General features: G+C 34.0%; 1 protein-coding gene and 1 pseudogene across 13 annotated transcripts in view; one reads left to right on the plus strand and one right to left on the minus strand.

The window, feature by feature from the left end:
* Window positions 1-609: 609 nt before the first annotated feature.
* Window positions 610-5,252, plus strand: LOC128204776 (uncharacterized; annotated as a pseudogene).
* Window positions 5,253-10,038: 4,786 nt separating this feature from the next.
* LOC128206733 (transmembrane and coiled-coil domains protein 2-like) overlaps window positions 10,039-24,863 on the minus strand; it is an 89,126-nt gene continuing 74,301 nt past the window's right edge. For 8 of the 13 annotated variants that reach the window (XM_052909391.1, XM_052909390.1, XM_052909386.1 and 5 more), the window contains 7 exons: window positions 24,637-24,657; window positions 23,203-23,320; window positions 20,372-20,476; window positions 19,910-20,041; window positions 18,454-18,543; window positions 17,177-17,355; window positions 10,039-16,811 (listed from right to left, as the gene is read on the minus strand). In XM_052909391.1, coding sequence (XP_052765351.1) covers window positions 16,685-16,811; window positions 17,177-17,355; window positions 18,454-18,543; window positions 19,910-20,041; window positions 20,372-20,476; window positions 23,203-23,320; window positions 24,637-24,657 — 772 coding nt within the window. In that variant the 3' untranslated portion in view covers window positions 10,039-16,684. The remainder of the gene's footprint in view (window positions 16,812-17,176; window positions 17,356-18,453; window positions 18,544-19,909; window positions 20,042-20,371; window positions 20,477-23,202; window positions 23,321-24,636; window positions 24,658-24,863) is intronic. The other 5 variants (XM_052909394.1, XM_052909393.1, XM_052909389.1 and 2 more) reach the window with 1 other exon arrangement.

Genomic DNA, 24,863 nt, shown 5'->3' on the forward strand with positions numbered 1-24,863 from the left:
AGGAACGTATTTAAATTCCCAAAGAAATGATTTCGAATGTCTTCAATTTGTTTTTATATATTCAAGAAAATGAACGAAATCATGATTCCGAATAATTGAAGCACATGACATTATTTCCGAAATGCCATGTCAACCTCATGTCAGTTTCATTGGTTTAAACTAAGAGCAGTGGCTTTAAACATGAACATAATCAAAGGAGACATATAATAAATGGAATATTATAATACGACGCTTTTCTTATGACCAGTATTACGCCTTGTTCTGTGTATAAACATGAATCTGTCTAAACCGCACGCGCTCGCGTTAACACACCAAACCCGACGCAAAAAATGCGTCCGGCAAAAAATACGTCCGGCAATAGTATAACCTACGGACATTATTATACCTCATATAATATAAAGAAGTTTTGATTAACCTTGCATCCAATGCTTTACAATAACTATATAGTATACACTTAGGTAACAGAAAATGTTTTGTTTTTTTTCTCAGAAAATTAAGACACTGTCAAAATAAGTGAAGCAAGTGAATAATTAAGAAGAACTATAAAGACTTGTTATCAAAGAAGTACTGTTTAATTTCTCAGGGGCCAAGGGTGGGTCCCACCTCGAAATGATAGCGGACCGATTCCAAACGCTGAACGATGTCACAGCGGCTCTCAAGGGAAACGGCATGGACAAATGTGGACTCATGGTAAGCCTTGGTCGATCTGACTTTAGGTTATGAGTTTGATAAACATTGATCACTCTTGCAACGATGAACGGATCCAGATTTATTTCGGTGGGCCGGGTTGAGGGTTACCGGTGTATTTAGGATTTTATTTTGCATCATAATTTGGGTAGTCGAAATTACATATAATATGAAAAACTGACGGTTGATTTACACGAGATAGCTCTGGCGGGTACAGAGAGGACGCTCCTATCCCCCGAAATCAAATTGGCAAAGTTTATTTTAATTTTGCAAAAACAGTCATCAAAACACGCCAAAATGCACCATTTCGGAGCACCACTACGATACAATATTCCAGATTCGTACGACCAGATCGTGGTCAATACTAGTTCATATCCATGACGTGATCATTTAAGAAGAAGTTCTGAAATACTGTTTTTACTTTTATATAAAATTACTTTTTATTTATTAAAACAGTGATTTAGTTTTCAATGTCAGATGAACAACGGCCAAGATTTGACGCTAAATTAAAAGGAGGATAAAAAGGTGGATGTTTGATAGGGGGAGGCAAGTCAAAATGTAAATAAAATCTTCTCTGATCTAAAGATATGTTCTTTGTATAGGTATCGACTACACATTGAGTAACAAGAAACAGGGTGCGACGACGTTCCATGGGCTCAGCCTGCACGACACCACCAGAGAGAAATTAAACCCATATCAGGAGGTACTTTATCTTTATATATCTCATCTTTAGCTACGTGTTTAATAACTTTTTTGAATTTATTAACTTAGTGGTTGTTAGGGTGTCTACTCAAAAGGCACAGCACCAGAAAGGCCCGGTCAAAACCAGCTACTTTGATCATGAAATATTGCATACAAACCATATAGCACATTTACTTGATACAAAATTAATGTTAAAAATGTGCTTTTATTGCATCTACACTTAAATTAAACCAAATGAATAATTTATTGTTGCTGAATAATTTTGTCCGATTGTATTTACTTTCAGGGTAATACATCTACTTAAAACTTGAACAACCTACAAAAACATTTTCAAATAGTAATAAAATACTTGATGTTTTTTCGAAGTCTTCCTAAAACAGATTTTTATCAAGATTTATTACCTAAAATACTATGACATGTTTGCAGACTGGTTCTATTTATTTATTAGGTACAGGTCCTTCTGGTACTGAGTCCGTACTTTTTTATCCGCATTTACAATCCAGTAATAAATTAGGTATGTACTCCAAATGTATGATGATTACATAGGAAAATGAAGTATGATTATCGGCACCCGTACAACTTAAGAAATTTGTGGAAGACAAAAACGACATGGGCGCGTACTTGCAGCTGACTGAAGGGGGCTTCAGGGTGAGATTTCGAGATAACAGGCCCAGGAATGGTAAAACTTGTTTTCAGTGTGTTGCAGGATTGAGGCGCTATTCAAACCACTGGATGGTCTAGCGAAGGAAGCTGAGACATATGAGGCGTTGATAGGCCTCATGTGCTGAAAACAGTTCATCCAAACATGATATATTCAGCTGGTTCTTTTCTTTACGTGTGCCGCAAACTATCGATGAAGCATAAATGAAGTGAGTAAATTAGTAATTCTTTGGGCACATGGTGGCCACATGCCATACAGAATCAAGTTTCATGACAACATACAGCCATTTAACAAAGCCCCGAAAGTTGTACTAAAACGTAAGTCCTCTTCATTCAAGTAGCTCCAAGCCTTTTCATTACAATTAACAACTAACAAAGCAACGGACATGTTTCCTGTGTGAACGTGAGGAATATATAGCCAATGATTAAACACCAGACACTAAAATGAGACGTGGTAAAACGGGTTTTCAGACTAGTAGAGTTTCGCGTTTGTCTGTCTTTATGCAAAATAATGTAGATGGGGAGTTGAGGCTCGCAAATGGGTAAACATTGATATTGAGCAGTGCCAATTGTCTCAGGGGTTTGCACTATTAAGTCAATGGAAGGCGAGTGAAATTTGGCACTTCCATAAGGTTATGAGACATTCAGTACATTGACATCGATTTGAGTTGGAAGAGGAGGGTGGATCAGCAGTGCAGGATCGTGAAACCATTAGTTTTACATATTTACTTCAAACGCAAACGAATTGTTTTGAACACACCTTTCGCGGCCGACTCAATATAAACACAAATACCATAGGGCTCGGCAGCTTGGCAGCATAGGCTCAGCTACGGAATTCTTGACACCCATGCGTCTATGCCTTCAATTACTATGTTTGTAAAACTGTACACTGCGAATGTTGTGGATTGTATCAGAGTACACGCATGTTAAACACACCTTATCTGATTGTTCCAGAAACTATAATAATACGATTGTTTCTGAAAATGATTGCTTTTCCATGACTTCTATATGAATATAAATTGGTCCGGTTTCTGTTAATGATTTCCAATCATGAGTGTATATGTTGATGATAATTCAAGTGATTGTATTTAACTGCTCCCGTATTTGTGATCATTGATCATGCAATTGTTAAAGGTTGCTCCAGCGAACTTCAATGGTTGGTCTGGTGAGTAATTCGGGATGATAAAAAGAGTAATTATTCATTGCCGTTTGAGGAACTGAATATGATTGTTCTAGAAACTTTTAATGATTGTTCCAAAATAAATATACAATTGTTTCTGAAACTGGAAATGATTGCTCTAGTGGATGTACATACTATTTCCAGGTAATCTGTATACTTGGGGAGACCCTAGCATCATTTGATGATGATGGCATGATCCCGGTGTACGGATTGGGTGACAGTAAGGTTAAAGACAAGGGCGTGTTTCCATTGAAGGATAAGGTACGAATATGGTTTTATCAGCTGTGTTTATTCCAAATGCATATACAGCCCCTACAATCGTTTAGAACAAAATTCAAACCATGTGTTCCTATCATCGCTCCAAACTAAGTTCGAACGCATGCACTGAACCTTCAAGTTGGACCGTTTATTTTCTGTTAATTGTTTGTTTGTTTTTTGTAGTAAACATCCTCACAATGTTTTCTTTTAGAAAATCAGTACCTTGTAATTTGTATACCGAAAATATTGCATATAAACTTAAAAAAGCAATGAAAAATGATGGTCATATATTTCACACAGGGCGAGTGTGATGGTTTTGAAGACGTTCTGAGCGTTTATAAAGAGATAACGCCTACAGTGAAACTAGAAGGACCAACCAACTTTGCACCAGTCATTGATGAAGCCATACGGATCGTCAAGGAAAAGAAACAGGTTTTAATAACCCGACTGATTATATAAAAATTGTGATTATCTTGTGTTGGTGTATGCTTGTATAAACGATTTAACTCTGGCTATGTACTAGAACGTTTTCAAAGTAGGTACATATGTTTTCAGTGCTATATCATGCATGGTCATTAATGTCCATTTGATAATTCCAGTATGCCGCATACAAAATAGTTTTTTGTATTATATTATTTAAATGACCCTTTGATACCGATCCAAAGTATAGAACCCGGGTCAGATGGATGTAAGAGTATGTAAGCTTATTGCCTAGAATTCAAATATAGTATCAACAATTGTCTTGAGTTCTATATTTACTCATTCTTGTATATATTTATTCACAATACCTTGAATATATTCCGTATAAATGACATAAGAAATAACATATTTCAGTACCACGTCTTAGTGATAATAGCGGACGGTCAGGTCACAAATGAGGAGGACACCATCCGGCCATCACAAAGGCCTCAGAGTTTCCCCTGTCTATCGTCGTCATAGGGGTGGGGGACGGCCCCTGGGATACCATGTATGACTTTGATGACAAGCTACCGGCGCGCCAGTTTGATAACTTTCAGTTTGATGATTTCCACAAGGTAAGGGATTACATTGAATGTGTGGACTTCAATTATAAACTTGTCATTTAACTACCCAAACGGAAGCAAACAAATGACTTATAAAACAAATATCAAATTGTATTTTCTATACAACAGGTGAAGTCGGCGACACGGAACCCCGAGGCAGCTGTGGCGCTAGCCGCCCTTTTGGAAATTCCCGATCAGTATTTGTACATTAGGGAGAACAAACTCGTCGACAAAATGAAGTAAAGGGAAAAAATAGTATATAGTGCTCAGTGCCATTTAAATCCATTTCACTAAACTGGCACACACACATCGGGCCGACATCAAGCCGATATCACAAGCTTATCAGCACTACATAGTTATTTAAGGCGGCCCATCATCGGGCCACCTCAATTTGCACCACCTTTTTACAACGGCCCGTTATCGGTGTATACATGTATTCGCATAAACCCCGCTACATAACCCACTTATCACCGCTTTCATATGCTATAGTATAATTTTCATTATTTCATAATATTATAGTGCGGATGTTGTTGAAACAAACCTTAACATTTCATTAATGGTCCAAAGTTGAAAAATCTCTGATGTTTCAACATTGAAACCATGCGACACCAACCAGCGCTAGGATTTGAACACCCAATATCCCAATTAATGCACGATGACATAAATATTATAATGTATTTACATCTTGCTCCTCCTTTTCATATTCCATTCAACACCCGTAGAATAAATCAACAATGTTGCAACATGACATGCACTAAACCATTATTATCATTATGCCAAAATATTTGGCAAATCTATTCAAACATCTGTTTGATACTATGTTTCTTAAATAATGAAAAAAACTATGTTTAGTGCATGCAAATTATCGACATGTTCTATTCTACTATGGCAGATGAAAGATGCTTCGCATATGTTATAACCTAGAGTGACAAATATTATGTTTGAATACAAATATTCAGATTTACTTATATTTTATCCAAGTACAATCTTTTCTATCCGTTTTATTTTGTTTTTACCCCGTAATTTGAAAAGGCATTTGAAACCATCTGCCAAACAGAGTTGACTGTTGAACAATCTAGGAAGAAGAATGCTAAAACCTAGAGTGGCAAATATTATGTTTAGCTAAATATATTCATGATTACGTATGTTTAAAATATCCAAGTATAATATTTTCTATCTTTTTGTATTATTGTGTACACCGTGTTTTGAAAAGGTAATAAGTACGGTTTGTCAAACACATTTGACTGATGAACAATCTGTGAAAACATATTCGTATGTCTCACATGTGTTGCAAATATTGCATTTTGGGGAGTTGACCATGCTTCACTTATGCTTTATAACTTTACAAGGAAATTTTGTGTTTAAAACTTTATTTTTGATTTGATTGATTCTTTTGTCTCCTATCACATAAATAATTCTTTATAAAAATCCAAGCTACAGGTATTGTTTCCCACTGTGATGAATTTTAGCTTTAAAAAACTTGTTCTCAATCAAATACAAATATATATTGTTGTTTGTCAAAGTAGAATTGGTTCATTATTGATAATTAAATTCTTATTTATTGACACTCTTGATTTGTTTTATTTTTCGCAAGTAAAAATCCATAATCAATAATTGGGAATAGCAAGTTTTAAAATTTAATTTCTGATATACAATTGTATTTTTCTGAAATCAAATGGCCAGCCACGTTCAATTTTCATCGTATGTCTTATTTTTTCTAGGGACAAAATAGTTTGTGTTTTTTTTTCTAATCTTCTTCTAGAAACTGTATACGTGATCTTGTTTGCACATCCCTCGCTTTGTTAGTATATATTTCCTTAAAATCAATTTGTTATTCTATTCTTTTCGTCATCATTTAAACCATGAACTTCTAGATAGGTTAGGCTATTTTTCTAATATTTTAATTCCATTTCCGACAACTTTTGACTTACTTTTTTACAAATTCAATGGACTTTTCTTTGATTTCAATTTTCTTAATATCCCATTTTTGTTTGTATATGCATGTAACCATTAAATTATACAACTATTTTCAAGGAATTGGACTTTAAAGAAAAAAATATCATTATCTAAATATGCATTGTCCAGTAACCTGGACCTATTTCTATTTGTTTATGGATGTTTATAGAAATTGCAATGTGATCCGTTTATTTAACACATGCTGGTCGAATATCAGTGCCTACAATAAAGGGAACAACTGTTTTATCTATTAATCAGTAATAAATTCTACCTTTTTCGTTAGTGTTTTTCCTTCTCCGTGTGTATCAGGGGCGTGAACAATAGTTTATTATCGGCCAATACTCCAACTTATTTATACTCGCACTCGGGCCTTACCCGTTCGGCGAGTGCTCCGTTAAGATTTATTTTAGTGTTTTTGGAGCATAGTGCACAGACAGAATGTAACCCTGGTTAGAGCTACCCTGGTTCATCAAGGTGCAACAGTGTATAGCACTGTCACTCGGGACCCCGATTTAACGTCCCTTCCGGAAGACAATTAGTACGTGTTTTAGTGATGCGATGGGAAATCAAACCCGCGACCCCTGGATTGATAGTCAAGTGTATTACCACTTATCCACGGATCCGCCACGGCGATGATGAAAATAAAACATACCAACAACACACAAATAGTCCTAAAGTGCGTGCCAATTAAGATCACAACTAGTAGACAAGTTGTGGTGTGATAAAGCGCCATTTGGTGAGTTTAGAGGCGCGTGTCGAATTCTCACATTCACACCCCGACAATAGTGCGCACATGACCGGTCACCTGGACACTTTTGTTGAGTACACCAAGTATGAGCCGCGTTGCTGTCGCACGAGCGGAACCGCTGGTGTTGGTGGGGGGTTTGGGGCTTCCTCCAAGCAAAACTTTAAAAGTTTAAACGTATAATTACAAATCGATAACAGCGATATGTCAAGTAAACATGGATATATAGCACATATATGTGTAAATGGAATTAAAACTGATTTAAAGTTGACTAGTAATACTATCATATATATGCCTACAGTGAAACAAAAATGGCGATATTCTTTCCCTCCATCTTATATAATACTAACATTAAGAAAAAGAAGAGCACACGAAGTAGGTTCATGCATATATAAAGGGTTTCCTAGCACGTTACTTGCGTCAAAAATGGTGAATAATATTGAAGATACTATTTTCATAGTATATAAATATATCGTACATGAGTAAATGTTTAAATTAACGCCATGCATTTTGAGTACATTTCAAAAACATGCGTGCTTACTATGAGAAGAGCCTGTAATCAAACATGCGCCATAATCATAATCATTAATCAAATTCATAGTCCGTGTGTAAATGCAGAATTTCATTCAGTTCGAAACAAGCATTCAACTATCACCACTTTTTTCATGTCTTTATTGTTTTTTTATTGTATCTGATCTGTAGTGATAACGTCGGTGTGGGAAGAGAACGACTTTGAGCGTGGCCCACTTTTCCTTTGTTAGGAGTCTCGTGCTTGTTCCGTTTCCCGGCCATGTTTACGAAATTTACCATTGACCACTGGCGGTTGCCTTTACTTCCGTTCCTCGTGAAGGACATTTTGCGTTGAATGCGACCGGAATCACGAGATCTTACTTATGGGGGCATATAACTGCTGTAAGATAACCTTTTAACCTTCGCGAATTGTTTCGTGTTAACCACTTAATTTTCTAGCTATCTAGTTAATTTTCGCGTTACATTTTTAGCAAGATAAATATCATAAGACTAAAAGGAGGTTTGAAAATGCCTAGAACTGCCACCTATTACATGTTTAAGCTGTACAACATTAACATGTTATCTAGTTATGGTTTGCGAATTCCACTTAATAAGTAACATACTAGCTAGCTAGTTAACGTAATAAGTTTCAAATCATCTTAAGTTAAAGAGTTTATCTTTTCCTCAAAAACCTGGGAGAAAGGTTGTTATTGGTCCCAGTCAAAACGAACACTATTCTCAACTGTGTTTCTTCCATGAGTAGACAAGATTCGCTAAATACGGAGTACAAACAAAAAGTCTGAATAACTCTACTGCTTTAAAACTATGTAACATTTTCAATTCTTACAAGAAGAAATAAGTTGTACAAACCATGTTTCTTTGTGTGTATGTATTCAAAACAAGTAACTACCACACAGTGTCTCTCACCAGCGTCTACTGCAAGTTTCAGGAACATATATGGACAAGCAACATCATGTTTCACGTGTTCACACAACATCCTAACAAACAAAGATGGCTTTTGAGTCAGACGCAGTTGCGAGACACAGCTCCTTACTTTATATGATAAAATTACTGGATCCCTAGACAAAATTCCTGCCATGAACATTTCAAACTGGATATCTCTTAGGCGTTCGAACGCGTGTCACACAAGTATCTTCTAACCAAGCCTCACCACTATGGCATAAGATGAAATTCTTTTGTCTCGATTCAATTGTTCCTTTCCAACAGTAGTCAGTAAGTCATTGTGAATCGCAGAACATCAGATCTTGAACCGGTCATTTAGTGGCGTGCCCCATGATACTGTACTAGGGCCACTCCTCTTCCTTCTATTTATGAATGACACTCAAGAATGCGTCTCTTAAAACGAGGCTGTTCGCAAATGATTTCATCATGTACATCCCTATCCAAACCGGCAAGACTCCCAAGAAGACCTCAACAATGAAACCTTGGGAAAAGAAATGGGGCCTGGACTTTTATCCCGTTAAGTGTTACACTATGCGGGTCTCAAGGTCTAAGAAGAAAATTGTTCTGTTTTGCTCGAATCGTCATGAAGGGCAACATAGCATGATCGGCTTTCTTTTTGGGGGGCACACCAGCAGCGTTACACACATGCTCAACGAACTTGAATGGGGGTCGTTGAAGTTGCAGCTCACCATTGTTTACCGAATACTGATTTATCTGATAGACATCAAGTCAGCAGTATGTTTGCAATCTGAGTATATATACGCGCATAAGGTCGCAACACTTTTCCAAAATTAGAAAAGAAACATCGAGGATTGACAACTAAACACACATGTTTTCCTCTCACCATCCGCACCTGGAACTTACTCAAAGCAGCCATAGATACACCTTAAACAGTAGCTTGCTTGCATTTAACTTTAAGGCAGCTATCTACCAGGACTGATTTAGGAACCGATGATGGTTAGAACTGTACCAGTTGGGTGATGTTCTATTAGGCACCAAACTTGTGGGTTTGGTTTGACGCTAAGGAACTGACGCAGCCTGGAAACTACCTCTTTTGCACTATTTCTGTTAACTTACTACTGCTTAGTGCTATATTCTGTTATTTTTTATGCGTTTTTATAGTATAACGCTTTTAAGTTCTTCTCGAGGCAATTGAAAAAGTGAATAAATGGTTTATATTTCGTGGGATCTTGAATTCGTGGATCACCCAACCCACGAAAACCACGAACATTAATGCCCCACGAACATTAATGATTTCACAGTAGTTTATTTATCATCGTCCGTTTTTCATATGCTGTTACTAATTAACATTTTAAATATGGGGTTATAATCATGTCAAAGTATAAAGAAAAGTATGAATTTCCACTGTTTTATTCAGATCATCATTTTGTGACAGTCTCTGTACAACTTAACACAAGACAGGGGATTAAGGGTCTACCACCCTCCGTTTTCTACTTATAAAGGATAGCACAGGTTCTGTACAATTGGTGAATCTAATAGTGAGGTTTTTACAATGAAATTGCAAAACATCATGAAAACCAAAAGATAAACATCCATTGTGATTGTTTAAATACAAAATTCAATGATATTGTGAAACTGTGGTGTACCGTTAACACAAATGAAAGCAGATCTGGAGTGATTTTGAAAAAAAGCCAGTGACATCTATCAAAACTAAATAGAATTAATCTAGGAACAAAGATTGCAATCTCCTTGAGAGAATAGTTTTAAGAATGAAAACTCGGCACTCCTCGGATGAAACTCCACCCAGCAGTTACTTGCCTTTGCTCTATAATCATATCAATACAGCAATGAGATAATTTATAATGAATAGTTTCTTTAAAAAAATGTTTATTGCTGTTATTGGTGACAAGAGTTCTTCCTTGCTCATCAAGAGAGATCACTCTGCAGGCCCCAATTTCTCAAAACTTCTTAAGTCCCTTACTAGTATGTATTTTGGCTAATTGAAATAAGCGACTTAAGCCTGTTAAGATTAAAAAGTTTCGAGAAATTGGGGCCAGGCTATTGTCCTTGGATTAAGTGCTTTGTGTTATGGGGATGGAAATTCAGTATCTATCAAATGTATCTCTTAACAAACACACTTTCAACCTTTAAAATTGAAACTAAGTATTTTACATTTATGAGTAAGCAGATGTTCAAAGTGTTCAGAAATGATTGCAAAAAGAATCTGAGATTAATTTTAATAACAATTAATAGAGAATTATATAATAAATTGGTTAATATGAGATGAAAAAAAATATAATGAGAATTAAATTCAATAGATGACCAACAAACATGGAAAAATCTAGTGTGTACAAATATGATTTAAACAATGAAAACGAAAAGAAATTAACAGATCACCTTCCAGGTTTCAACATGTATTACACTTTTGACATAAATTTCATAGTTTCTAAGAACAATAATCATAACTAGTGTTATGTACGTAAAATAATTATTCATTTTTATTTCACATTTATTGAATAAAAGATTCTGAAAATGACAGAAAAGTGAAAATTCTACATAGATTATTTTTGCTGTTAATAATAATAACAATAATAATACCAATAATAATGATATCAGTAATAATATTTTTTTTCTTTTTCATTAATTAACTTTTCAAAGATGGCACTAATCTTGGAGTTCTTCATTAGAAAAAATAATGAGAAGGTGAAAAAAATAGTTCCTCAAAATTGTACTTAAAAATAAAAAAAATAGCAAACTGGACTTATCAATAACAAAGCTCCAGTAAAATTAAAATGAAATGCGTTAACAAAGCAGAATATGTTTGGCTAACAATATGTATTGCATTGTTTATGTTTCACATGTTTATGACAGATTAAGCCATAATTACCTAAATTATGTCAATGGATATTCAGTGGTCAAAGGTAGCACAAACCAGCAGGCCCTGCACTGGTAAGTTGCTTCCAGGCTTGCTCTTATTTTGAAGTTCAGGATTGTTGAATTGTTTTGATGTCAAGCACTTAAAAGTGTATTAATTCAAGCTTATCTCCATCCAAATGTCTAATTTTGATGACATATAGCAGCCAGGCTTCTTAAATTGTTTCGATGTCAAGTTCTTAAAAAGTGTATTAATTCAAGCTTATCTCCATCCAAAAGTCTAATTTTGATGACATATAGCAGCCTGGCTTGTTAAATTGCTTTGATGTCAAGCACTCAAAAAGTATATTAATTCAAGCTTATCTCCATCCAAAAGTCTTATTTTGATGACATATAGCAGCCTGGCTTGTTAAATTGCTTTGATGTCAAGCACTCAAAAAGTATATTAATTCAAGCTTATCTCCATCCAAAAGTCTTATTTTGATGACATATAGCAGCCTGGCTTGTTAAATTGCTTTGATGTCAAGCACTCAAAAAGTATATTAATTCAAGCTTATCTCCATCCAAAAGTCTTATTTTGAAGTTCATATAGGAGCCTGGCTTGTTATATTGTTTACCTGTCAAATTCTCGAAAAGTTTATTTTGAGCTTATCTCCATCCAAAAGTTTTTGATGACACATAAAGCTGAGTCAGGCTTGTTGAATTTTTTTATGTCAAGCACTCAAAAAATGTAATAATTCAAGCTTAATATGTCCCTTCAAGAGTCTAATTTCGATGACTGAGTTATAAATACTGAGCAACATCCCAAACACATATTTTACAAATTCAGTGCTCATCAAAACATTTTTGCTTACTTTTACTTTAAAAACTTTTTTATGAAATGCATTTAGGCTTTGTTCTTTTTTTGTGACAATTTTTTTTTCTTTATGTTTTTTTTTGTACTTTAAAGAATAAATTCATAAACTTAAATTATTTATTTTTTTATATTTAAATTATTTATTTGAATGGTAATTATTTCCCTGGAACAGCATTACGGTCATTTTTTACAAATGTTGTATTCCATAAATAATATTTGTGTGTTTTACATAAAATGTTTCTGTCCAGTTCTCCCAATATTTGAAGGACACTAAATTCAAATACATTGTTTCATACATTAAAAAATATGAAGAAAATGTACATGTTAATGAATAATTAAGTTAATAATTATGATGTTAATGGAAAACATGTATATACAATATATCCATGTATAGTGTTAAAATATAGTACTGGTCATGCTATGCTAAAAATAACTATATATACATAATAATTATAATGTTGCTTTGTACAAAATATGTCATTTTATATATTATTGTACATGTAATTATACATATATTTCAATTATCAAACAATCGCAGCACTATATAAAAATGCAACACAAAATTTAAAGAACAAAAGCGACTTAAAACAAACAAAAAATTTAACATAACAGAAAAATATTCTTTGAACATAAGGATATAATTATTTAAAAGTTAGTTAGTAGTTAGACTTGAATATAACATGAAAAAAAATAATATTTTCAACAATATTATAATAATATCAGATTTAAATTTTGAAATAATTTTTCAATTTGAGATGTACCTTATTCAAAGTAAAACGTTTTTGACACTACATATGTTTGCTATTAATCGAGAGATCTCTTTAAAAAAAAACAATGAAAAACACAAAACAATTAAATAACTTCAAATGACACGTAACGGCAATGACTGGCATTACAAGAAAAGTGTAAATAACAAACTTAAAGAAAAAGGTATAAAAGAAAAACAACAAAATGCATGAGGGTGCAAATTATATTGTATGTGTCTGGTGATACTTGTTATTTATCCATATTTGTATAATCATATTAACCTTCTTGTACCATATTTGATTTTTGTTCTCTCGTTTAAGTCTAGTATATCAACTCCAATATTGGAACAGCAACTAGTAGGCGTTGCATAACCATTCAATAACACGCAGACGTGCTGATAAATAACAATGCTATTCACTTATACTCAGCTATTTATTGAACATTGTCCTTTTTCAACTTGGCATGAAAGTGACATTACCTACTACCCCTGTGACACATGCTGAAGCGCTCGTGTAAAATTCCAGGAACTCAGGTTGTGGGTACAGTAACTAATCCTAATTGTTTTATGGAAAAGGACATTTCAAGGCTCACGCCCTTAAGCGAGTTAAAATAATTGAAAATAATTTCTCATCTTGCTTTAACAATTTGGGCAACAGGTGCTTCCCTTCAATTTGAGCTAAATCTTAGGATTTGGGCAACAGGTGCTCCTCAATTTGAGCTAATTTGAGCTAAACATTCAGACTTGGTCAACAGGTGCTCCTCAATTTGAGCTAATTTGAACTAAACATTCAGACTTGGTCAACAGGTACTATTCAAATTGAGCTAAACCCTAGGACTTTGCACTAGACGGCTTTGTATTTAAAGATGTACTTGTGATTAAGATTACGATGATAATTACAATAATCTGAATTATTAGTGATAAAACAACAACGCAACACTTTTGATTCAATTTCTTTGAGGTCAGAATCTTGCTCACCACCATACCCTAGGACATATAAGCGTGCCAAACAAAGTTTTAAAATGATTTTTGAATGGCATTCAGAAATTTCAGGATTTTTTCTGAGCATTATCTATCCAAGCATATTTATTATTATTAGCAAAATTTGTTACTTATGCTCCTTGAATGGTCAAACCTTAACAACAGTATGGATCACACCAAAACTATGCTTATCTTAAAATACAATGCAAATGGTATAGAATCCTTAGATAAATGAAGGTTTTTGATAGCGTTTGTATTTCAGTGTTTGAAAATGGTAAGGTACAATTTGATTCCCGTTCAGGGCAGGAATGTTTTGTAGGAAAGGTAGAAACACAATATAATTCATAAGGAAAAAAAACAAAAGTGCCACAGAGCGCTTATCTTTTGTTTTCATGCAGTCAAACAAAAGGCATAACTAAGTATATCACGTTAAGGGCCCTTGAAACAAACCTGTACTGGCTCAAGCCAGTTTCATTGCAGCATGTGACGTCAGTCTAAAATGAACCACAATGTTTGAACCAGTTCCATTCAGTGTCAAACTGACTTCCTTGTGGATTGTGGACGAGTCTTAAATAATACAAACATTTGAACCAGTTCAAACCAGTTTTTTTTCAGAACTATGTTGATGCCTGGTTATGAAAATAGGCCCAAAAATGTGACTTTCTTGGCACTTAAGGGCCAATCAAACCACCCAAACAGCTTCAAACCAGATTCATTGTGGAGTTTGAAAGTCAGTCTCTAATGAACAAAATCCTTGAACCAGTTCAAACCAGTTTCTAGAACCGGTTCTATGTTGATGCCAGTAATGAAAATAGGCCCAAAAATGAGACTTTTGTATGCACTTAAAAGCTCATGAAACCACCTTCACTGGTTTCGTTATGGAATGTGGAGCCAAAATGAACCACACCATTGAACTGTTTAAACCTGAGTATCCAGAACTGGTTCTACACAATTATTGAAGCTAGAGTTATGGGACTTGCTGTACATGTGTGTATGGTCATTGGCAACAGGTTTACCAAGTTTTATTTGAATATCTTTAAGTTGTGGCCAATAAGTTTTTGCTAGCCAATGGAGACGATACCAAGGCTATGACATTACCTTTGTTACATTTTGTTTTTTGAAAAACAGATGATCTAAAAACTAAAAGAAACAAATACTACTGCTAAGCATTGGCAAAGATATGTATTTGGTTACTTCAAAAGTAAAAAACAATCAGAATTTATTTCAAATAAATCAAAGACTTAATCTCATTATAATTACATGTACATAAGCAAAGCAACAAACTATGTGTATTTAAGGCTACAATTAAAATAAGTTTTTGTTTTTCCCGTCGATGAAGAGCCATTTAAAATTTTGTTTAACCTTTCAGGTTGTCTTAATTTTTCAGTTTTTCATTTCCCAATTAAAGTAAGGAAATTAAAAAACACACACACACTTAAAGCTGCACTTTTACAGAGTGACAGTTCTGACTTTTTCTTCTTTTTCTGTCTCAGAATCAAGTAATTTTGGCATCAATGACTTCAATTAAGTCATATAAGATAACTCACAATAGAACAGATCTCAATTGTTTGATAAACTGCCGAAAATTAGTAAAAATTAGTAACGCTTTTGGCTTTTAAACATCAATTTTCTACCTTAAATATGAGAACTGTGATCTGCCCTTTTGTCAGCAGTTTTATACTGCTGGTTTTCAGACATTTACCAAAACATTTTGTCATATTCCAAGACAATTTCTTTTGCTATAATGTCAAAGCAATTAATTTGTGAGAGTCCAGCTTTAAAATAAACAAACCTACCTACCAACTAACACAAGCCTTAATTCTAGGTAGGGAAACAAAAAAACAAACTTTTTTATTAATAGTGGCCTTACTACCATTTAAACACACTGTGTATGTGATAACACACTCCCAAACAAATACAGACATTGGCATTTTACTTTGTCAATTTGATAACAATAATATTACTAAGCCTACTTCTACCATACATACAAACAACTATATCACAATATTTTATTAACATACAGCAACACAGTTGCCTTTAACAGCGTAAATCTATTTATACCATATGTCAGGAGGTATTCATTTACAAACAAGTCACAAATCAAATCCATTTTGACATTTTAACACACACTTAATTTCAAGAATAATTTCTTGAATATGAGGAATAACGTTAATAACTCTTCCTATATAATCATGTCGAAATAGTATCTATTTCTCTGAAGAAAATACTTTAAACCTCAATAGCACAGCATTTGCTTAAAATGGAAGAAACACCTTTTGTCAATCACATAAAATTCACACTATGTTCAGTTCAAAGGGAGACTATCTTCTATTCACATACACATAAAATTCATGCACATATAATCCAAATACAATGCCATCCGTTGTCTAGTAGTTTTTTATACTGTCCAGCGCTCCACTTAATTGTAAGGGAGACTACCCACTTCTCAAACACAAACACATACTTAATCCACTAACAATGGAACCTGTTTGGATAGCAGGTTTTCTTTATTGTCCAGCGCGTTGCTCAATTTCAAGGGAGACTACCTTCTACTCACATACACACAATTTATACACTAACAATGCTACCTATTGGGTAGCAGGTTTCGTATATTTTCAAGTATACTGCTGAAGAAACCACATATATGGGCCCAGTTGTTCCATGAAAGAATGAAAGAGGCTATCATGACTACTGTGGTGACAATTCTCGCCCTGAAAGCAAACAAAAAAGGTTTTGTAAGTATAGCAGTTGGTAACAATGTTATAGGGGCTAATGATTATAGGCTATAGACTCAAAACTATACTCCTTAAATTGCATATTTCCTATTAGCAAAGCATTGATGATGAAAAGTTTTGTATATTTTACCACATACAAATTGTCTCTTCATATCTTTACTTAGATTTTGTGAAAATCTAAATATAACATTACTGTCCCTAAAATGAATTTTTAACAAAAAAATTTGATACAAGCTTTTCTTAAGCCTAAGTTAAATTCATATTTGAGAACATTTGTTAACATGGTGCAGATGTATCAAAAATGATCAAAACCAGGTGTTACAGAAATGACTGAATTTTACCTTGTAGCGAGGAAGGGGGCTAGAAGGTTGGCGAATGTTGAGACGAACACGAGAATGACTGCCAGCAGCGCGAGGACAACGTTGATCAGCTTAGTGAGAAGTGTACGAAATGTGACATTTTCAACCATCTCCATGGAGATTATTTGCTGTTGTTGCTGCTGCAGTTCCATCTTTGTTACCTAGAGAAGAGAGAAAGTATGTACTGAAGGTGAACTGCATGAAAAAACTGCATGAAAATGATGGCAAATTTTGCCAGCAAAAAAAGGCAGAAACTATTTTAATAATACAAACTGACCAAGAAGAACACATCTAGTAGCCAAAATGCTATGAAGGACAACAGAAACTTAAATGATAGGCACACATGACAGAAAAAAACACAGACTGACCACACATGCATCAAAATATATTTTCAAAACAATCTGAATAATATGGAAATGGAAACAGCACTGTAAGTGTGCATACATATATATGCCCAAAGACTTGTTTTCTCAAATAATCTAGGAAATATTATGATCAACACAATAGGACTGGCTACATTTGCTTTGTAATGATGGAACTATAAGATTTCATTCTCCAGAAAAACATCTCACTGAATATATATCATAAAAGCAAAATTATTTTTAACTTCACAAATCCTGCTGAATATGCACCATATAAAAAAAATGTTCTTAACTTTAGAAATCAAGCTAAATATGCACCATAAAAGCAAAATTATTTTACCATTCCTGATAAATATGCACCATAAAAAAAAATTATACTTAACTTTACAATCTTCTTTAACCCAAACTTTGAATACAATTTGCAATAAGATCATCTAAATGGCTTCTTTACTGAATATATTATATAATTAGATACATAGAGGATAAGTGTTTGCTTCAGTGTATGATGGTAATATATTTCACCAAGTGAGCACCAAAAGATATATTTCACTTTAGTGTTCACAAGGTGAAAGGTGAAATATATTACTATTTTACACTGAAACACACAATTTTTCTGTTTTTTATATGCCTAAAATTTAAGTTAAAAGTCATTCAAATACACTTTTTTTAGAAAAACGGACCAATCTGGAAATAAAGTCATTGAAATTGTGTACCAGCCCTGTGCTGGCTGACGTTTGATTTAGAACTGAGAGCAGCCTCAACTTTCAAAACAGTGAAAACAATCAGTTATTTGTTTGAATCAGTGAAATATCAATTTTATTTCTAAATCTCTATAAACCACTGGGTAGCATATAATAATAATAGTAATTCAATGTTGCAATCATGTGACCACTGTACCCTTGTCTGGCAGTTTTCCAGGAGGTCATGGATGTCTGAGGTTCTCTCCTCTAGTCTGTATTCTATCTTTTCCTCCATAGAACTGATGTCCTGGAATACATATAGGAGCAATATTGCATAATGTATACCATGTCAAAGTCTTTCCTGTATAATTTATTTTGCTGAAAATCAGTTTTTTAGTAATTATTGAATTACTGAACAGAACAACTTAAAGCCTTTCGGCTTTGAAGTTGCATAAAATAATGTGACATGAAGGGCTGCAGCCTCACCCATCATTAAAGATGCACTCTTACTCCTAAACAAGATTTAACACATAAAATGCAATTGTTTTAATATACCCGAAAGGATGAATGAATGTTGAAAACAATGGTTCTTATGAAGGATACAGAGTCAATATAAAAGGAATGTGCAGAAAACACGGTACTTCTGCCTTATGAGACCAAAGTAAATCGCAGTAAATCTTTCAGCATTCATGATTTAATATTTTTGCGTTTTCAGATATTAAATACACAGTTATAATATTGTTAATAGTAATTAATATTTTCCATAAATGCTTTATTTAGTAAGTAGTTAAAGGTATATCACTCAAAATTTATGTTTGTTTTACATGTGTATGTATTGATTTTGAATAAGAGTGTCACTCTAATAAAAGGTTTTAATAAAAGATCTGTATCATTGATCAAAGGTTTTTATAAAAGGTCTGTATCATTGATCAAAGGTTTTTATAAAAGGTCTGTATCATTGATCAAAGGTTTTTATAAAAGGTCTGTATCATTAATAAAAGATATTAAAAAAATAAAGTAAAATAAACAACATTTTTATAATTTTACCCTTTCTATGAAGTAGTCACAAAAAAGTGAGTCTTAGAGACTGCCAATGTTAAATGATTGTGACTTAAAAAATAATATATGTACTTATATTGTATATTTGGTGCCAAAAGGGTTAAAGAAAAAAACATACAAGCATAAAAAACTAATGAGAAGTTTGTCCACATCTTGTTTTATTTGGTCAAGTGGAATTTATCAGCAATTATTAGAGTTTTGTCACTTGTAACATAAGTGTTAAGTATAAGGGTTTCTAACAGCTGAGATTTGTCAATCCTTCAAAATAACAGGGGATCAGTAAGAGTATGGGGGATTCATGCCCAAAGCAGGGTAAAGGGTCTTAGACTCATTTTGAAATTTCTTCCCAAGTTGTTTATACTAATTTTAGGGTACCTCCTACTGTAATTATGTATATGTCCTAGCAAAAGATATTCTTAACAACTGTGCAATAGTTTGAAGTAAAAAGCTCTCAATCACGATATCAGTATTAATTCTGAACTTAAGAATTTCTGAATTTCATGAAAATTACTTCATCAGTTTCTTCAGATTTTTGTACTACATTCTAATTGCCATCTCTACCACCAAAGCATTGACATTACCATATTTGAAAACAGGTGAGCTTAAATGTATACCTGTTTGAGGTTGGTGACCTCATTCTGGCTGAGCTCTCCAAGGTCGTTCATCTGTTCCTCCAACCTCTCCATCTTGAATCTCTCCTCCTCATGACAGCTTCTGAGGAGGCTGAACTCTTGCTTTACATCGACCTATAATGTGAAGCAATATCATACATATATAGTATGGTAGAAGCAAATATTGAGTTCTTGCACCAAGGTGACGAAATATCGTGACAATTGAATCATGAAAATAAAGAAGGCAAAGTCATATTTTGGTAAGTGGTCACCCAGCTGTACAAGTGAGTTTCTCTTGGTACTCCAGATTCCCCCATAACACAAAACCACACTCTCGCACAACACAGAGCCAATGAGAGTGACTCAGTATAAGTTATCATAACTTCCTTAACAATGTTGTGATATATATTATGTTTCAACTAAAGCAATATCTGGTATAAATTTATAATAACTGTACTCTAATACCTTGTAAGACTCAAATTCATCAATGACTAGCTGTAGTTTGTCTTGGAGTTGTCTGCTACTCTCCTTTGACTGCTGGAGTTCTGACAGAAGGCTGTCCAATGCAACCTGAAATCACATGGGAATTGCTGCTTAGTACTTTTTAACAGTGCATTTTGAGGCAACTCGCAAAATGAAAAATCAACTTGCAATTTTATTATTTGCTTTATTCCCTTATAATATTGTCTAATTAAAGTAGAAATTTACACCTAAGACATATTATGAATATTAAAAAGTATCAATCTTGAGTGACTCAACTACTAGAACTTGTTGATGGCTTATTCTATTTGGGGGGTACTGAAAGACTCATCTGATGCCGGCAGCTTTTTGATAACAAAGCTGTCCAATAATTTGACATTGTTCACTTTGTAATTTAATACCCATTCGACAAGCACGCTATAGATTTCATTAAGTCTGTAAGTATTAAAATCAATAACAATATAAATTTGAAATAAAAAAAGCAACTGTAAATGTAGCGTGGATACTTTGGACCATAAAATATATAGATCGACGAATTCTATTCATTTTGACAATTGGGCCAAAATATATTCAAAGGAGAATGCGCGAAAGCGCTAAAATTAGCCAATGATTGAGCTAGGTGATTACGTCATTCGTATTCACTTTGTATAATGCACGCCTTGGAGCATCCCGGAAAGATTCGAGATAAAACTCAGCCTTTTCCGTATTTGTTCTATTTTTGGAAACTTACTAGTGCGTGACTCCGTACTGTCTTCTTTATACTGGTAGTGTAAACATGCCACTTATCGGCTGTTTACACTCGACTACGTAGCGGAGTTAAGTTCATGTTTATTCTACTTTCCTTTTAACATTTTGTGGTCTAGAAAAAGCCACTCACAGAATTTTGCGAGCTTGAATAAAAGTCACTCGCAATTTGTAAATGTTGCTCGCATTTTGCGAGTATGCGAGTCTAAATTCGAACCCTGAAGACAGCGCGCTCGACTACGCCGCTTTGACTTAGAATACAATAACAATGTAATAATACCAAGTTTGGTCTCTTTATGTCAAACCTAACTAAAATCATTCGATACATAAGGTGACTTTGATGCTGCCCACCAACCAGCCCGCCCAAAAAATGACGCAAGTCATTCAAATAACTTGATTTCCCGTTATGAAAATGTGGTTAAGAATATAAAAATATGCCTTTCAAAGGAAATTAAAAAAAAAATAAAAAAATTCAAGGGCCATAATTTGTATTTAGGCTTAAACGGAGTTATGTTTCTTGTTGTAAGATGGTCGTAAATAATTTTGAATTTTATTAAGTGCATTTAATGAACGGTATAGAAGTTTTTTTATTAAAATCCCAACTTGCCCTTAACTTTTACTTGCCTAAAACTTTAACCTAAGTCAATCAGGGGCCGTAACTTGAATTAAGGATATGGAGTTATGTAACCTCATTGGGTGATGGTCCTGAACAATTGTGTGAAGTATTAAGTCAATTGAATGAAGGGTATAGAAGTTATTAAACAATATCCCAACCTGCCCTCAAACTTTGACCTAAGTTCCATAGTCAATCAGGGGCCATAATTTGTATAAAAGATAATATGGAGTTATCTAACCTCATTATGTGATGGCTCTGAACATCTGTGTGAAGTATTAAGTCAATTGAATGAATGGTATTGGAGTTTTAAGTGAAAATCCCAACTTGCCCTAAAACTTTAACCTGCCCTTAAACTTTAACCTAAGTCAATCAGGGGCCATAACTTGTATTAAGAATAATATGGAGTTATGTAACCTCATTGTGTAATGGTCCTGAACAACTGTGTGAAGTATTAAGTCAATTAAACAAAGGATATAGAAGTTATTAATAAATATTCCAACTTGCCCTAAAACTTTAACCTAAGTTCCATAGTCAATCAGGGGCCATAATCTGTGTAAAGAATAATATGAGTTATCTAACCTCATCATGTGATGGCCCTGAACAACTGTGTGAAGTATTAAGTCAATTAAATGTAGGGTATTGGACTTATAAGTGAAAATCCCAACTTGCCCTTAAACTTTAACCGGACGCCGACGCCGACGCTGGGGCGAGTAGTATAGCCCACTTATTCTTCGAATAGTCGAGCTAATAACACCATAATGACGCTACTATAATGGAATGATATATTAAAGGGAGGTTATACAACTTAATTTAATGCTAGGAAGCTATACATGAAAAGAGTTGTGTCCCCTGAAAGCTATATATAAAGTGATTTGTCCCTTGGAAGCTGTGTATAAACAGTTTTGTCCCTTGGATGCTGTACATGAACAGTTGTGTCCCTTAGAAGCTGTACATGAACAGTATTGTCCCTTGGAAGCTGTACATGAACAGTTGTGTCCCTTAGAGGTTGTACATGAACTGTTGTGTCCTTTGGAAGCTAAACATAGTGTTTTGCCCCTTGAAAGCTGTACATGAAAAGTTGTGACCCATGGAAGCCATACATGAAGGGTTGTGCCCCTTGGAAGTTGTACATGGACAGTTGTGTCCCTTGGTAACTGTACATGAACAGTTGTGTACCTTAGAAACTGTATGTATGAAGTGTTGTGACCCATAAAAACTCAACATGAAGATTTGTTCCCTTACTTACTAATGTTGGACTGTAAACTATTATGGGCTCCAAGCCTTGACCCTGGTATAATACTTCAGTTGTGCCCATATACAAAAAACACAGGAAAAGTTGTCTCCCTTTAATACTACACATACACAATTGTGCCCCTTAGAACCTTCACATGAAGAGTTATGTCCCAGGAGGTTTTATGCCCCTTAAAAACTACTCTGGAAAAGCTGTGCCCATTACCTGAGACAGGACAATATGTTGTGAGACATTGGCGGAGTTTGACTGTGGGCTGCTATGGGCTCCAAGCCCTGAGCCTGATGTTATACTGGAGTTGTCTTCGTCTGATGTGTACTTGAAACTGAAGTGAGAAAAATGGAGCTTATGTACTGGTTGGTAACGAGTAAACAGAACATGTTAAACAGTTCAATAATTGGTTTTGATTTGTTGCATGTATAAATGTTACAATACAGTACAAAAACTAATAAGAAATGCATGTCTTAATTATTTCCTGTGTTACAACAATAATTGCAAAACAATTTGAATCAATAAAATTAATCATTCTCTGGAAATCAACTTGACAGAAAAAAAGCCATGCTGTATGATAAATAAAAACAAAAACAAGAACAACATTCATGTATATACAAGTAGATGTAAGGTAGAAAAAAACCAGCAACAACAACAGCAATAAGAACAGCAACCATTAATAATATTAAAGCAGCATTTCATAAAATACTGAGATAGGATTGTAAGCTTGATTCAAGTGGCATTCAAAGTCAGCATTTTTACATGTCGTCAAACATAAAAGATATCAAGGTGAAAAGTTGGGATTTTAAAGAATATTAGAAACTGAGAAATAAAAATAAATAATTTGCCGGTTTTATGGAACATAAAAATACAATTTAAAAAATGTCAACATTGAAACTAAAGTTTTCAATGTTTCAATGTGCATTGTTTCGAAAACTATTGTAGGTTGTTGGAAGCTGCTTTAAACAAAGTTATCATTTTCGGCACTTTATAAAAGTAGGTAGATGGAAAATGAGAAGTTTAAGAGGCCTTAATTAACCCTTAAGCACTAGGCAAGTGGTCAGATAAGACCTCCCAGTCAATAGCCAGCTTCCTGATAAGCAGTCCTTATTTGTATCGGCCCTTTAAAGAAGCATTCAAGGGGCCTAATTAACCCTTCAGCACATAGGGAAGTGGCCAGATAAGACCTCCAAGTCAATAGCCAACTTCCTGATAAGCAGTCCTCATTTGTATAGATTTGTTTATTGTTTTTGTCTTTTTTTTTGTCTTTTTTATTTTATTAATAAATAAACTCCACAAAACAGACTATGCCCTTTCAATGTTGTTGACAGTAATTCTATCGAATTTCATGGCAAATATTTTTAGTATTATAAGGAAGTGATGCTACAAAATTTAACAAATCATTTTGCTTTAATATTAAGTCAACTGTCAAATATGAAAAACAACAGAAACTTCTTGTATACTTGTACCCCCAGTCTCTGCTCATTTTTTTATATAAAAAAGACGCAGCAATAAGAATGAATACATATAACAAACATGTCGGAAAAAATTGCAATTTTTCATTCATTTTTAAGCAGACATGATATATATATATATTAGATAAGGAAGAAACTGATATAATGTATAGATAAACAGAAAACAAACAATCACCTAATATATGGAACAGTCAATCTAAAAATAAATTCATCTTAAATAATATACTGTATGTCAGGTCAATTTGTGAGGCCTTAATATTTGTGAGTAATATCTAATTACAAATTTAACACATGCAATTAAATAATAAACATGTTTTCAAAGGATTTTTTAGTGACGTCTTAAATACTAAAACTTATGGTCGAAAATAGCACAGGCCTGCCAGCGTTTCAGGGGATAAAAGA

The sequence above is a fragment of the Mya arenaria genome, chromosome 10 (assembly GCF_026914265.1).
Source record: "Mya arenaria isolate MELC-2E11 chromosome 10, ASM2691426v1".
Classification (NCBI taxonomy): domain Eukaryota; kingdom Metazoa; phylum Mollusca; class Bivalvia; order Myida; family Myidae; genus Mya; species Mya arenaria.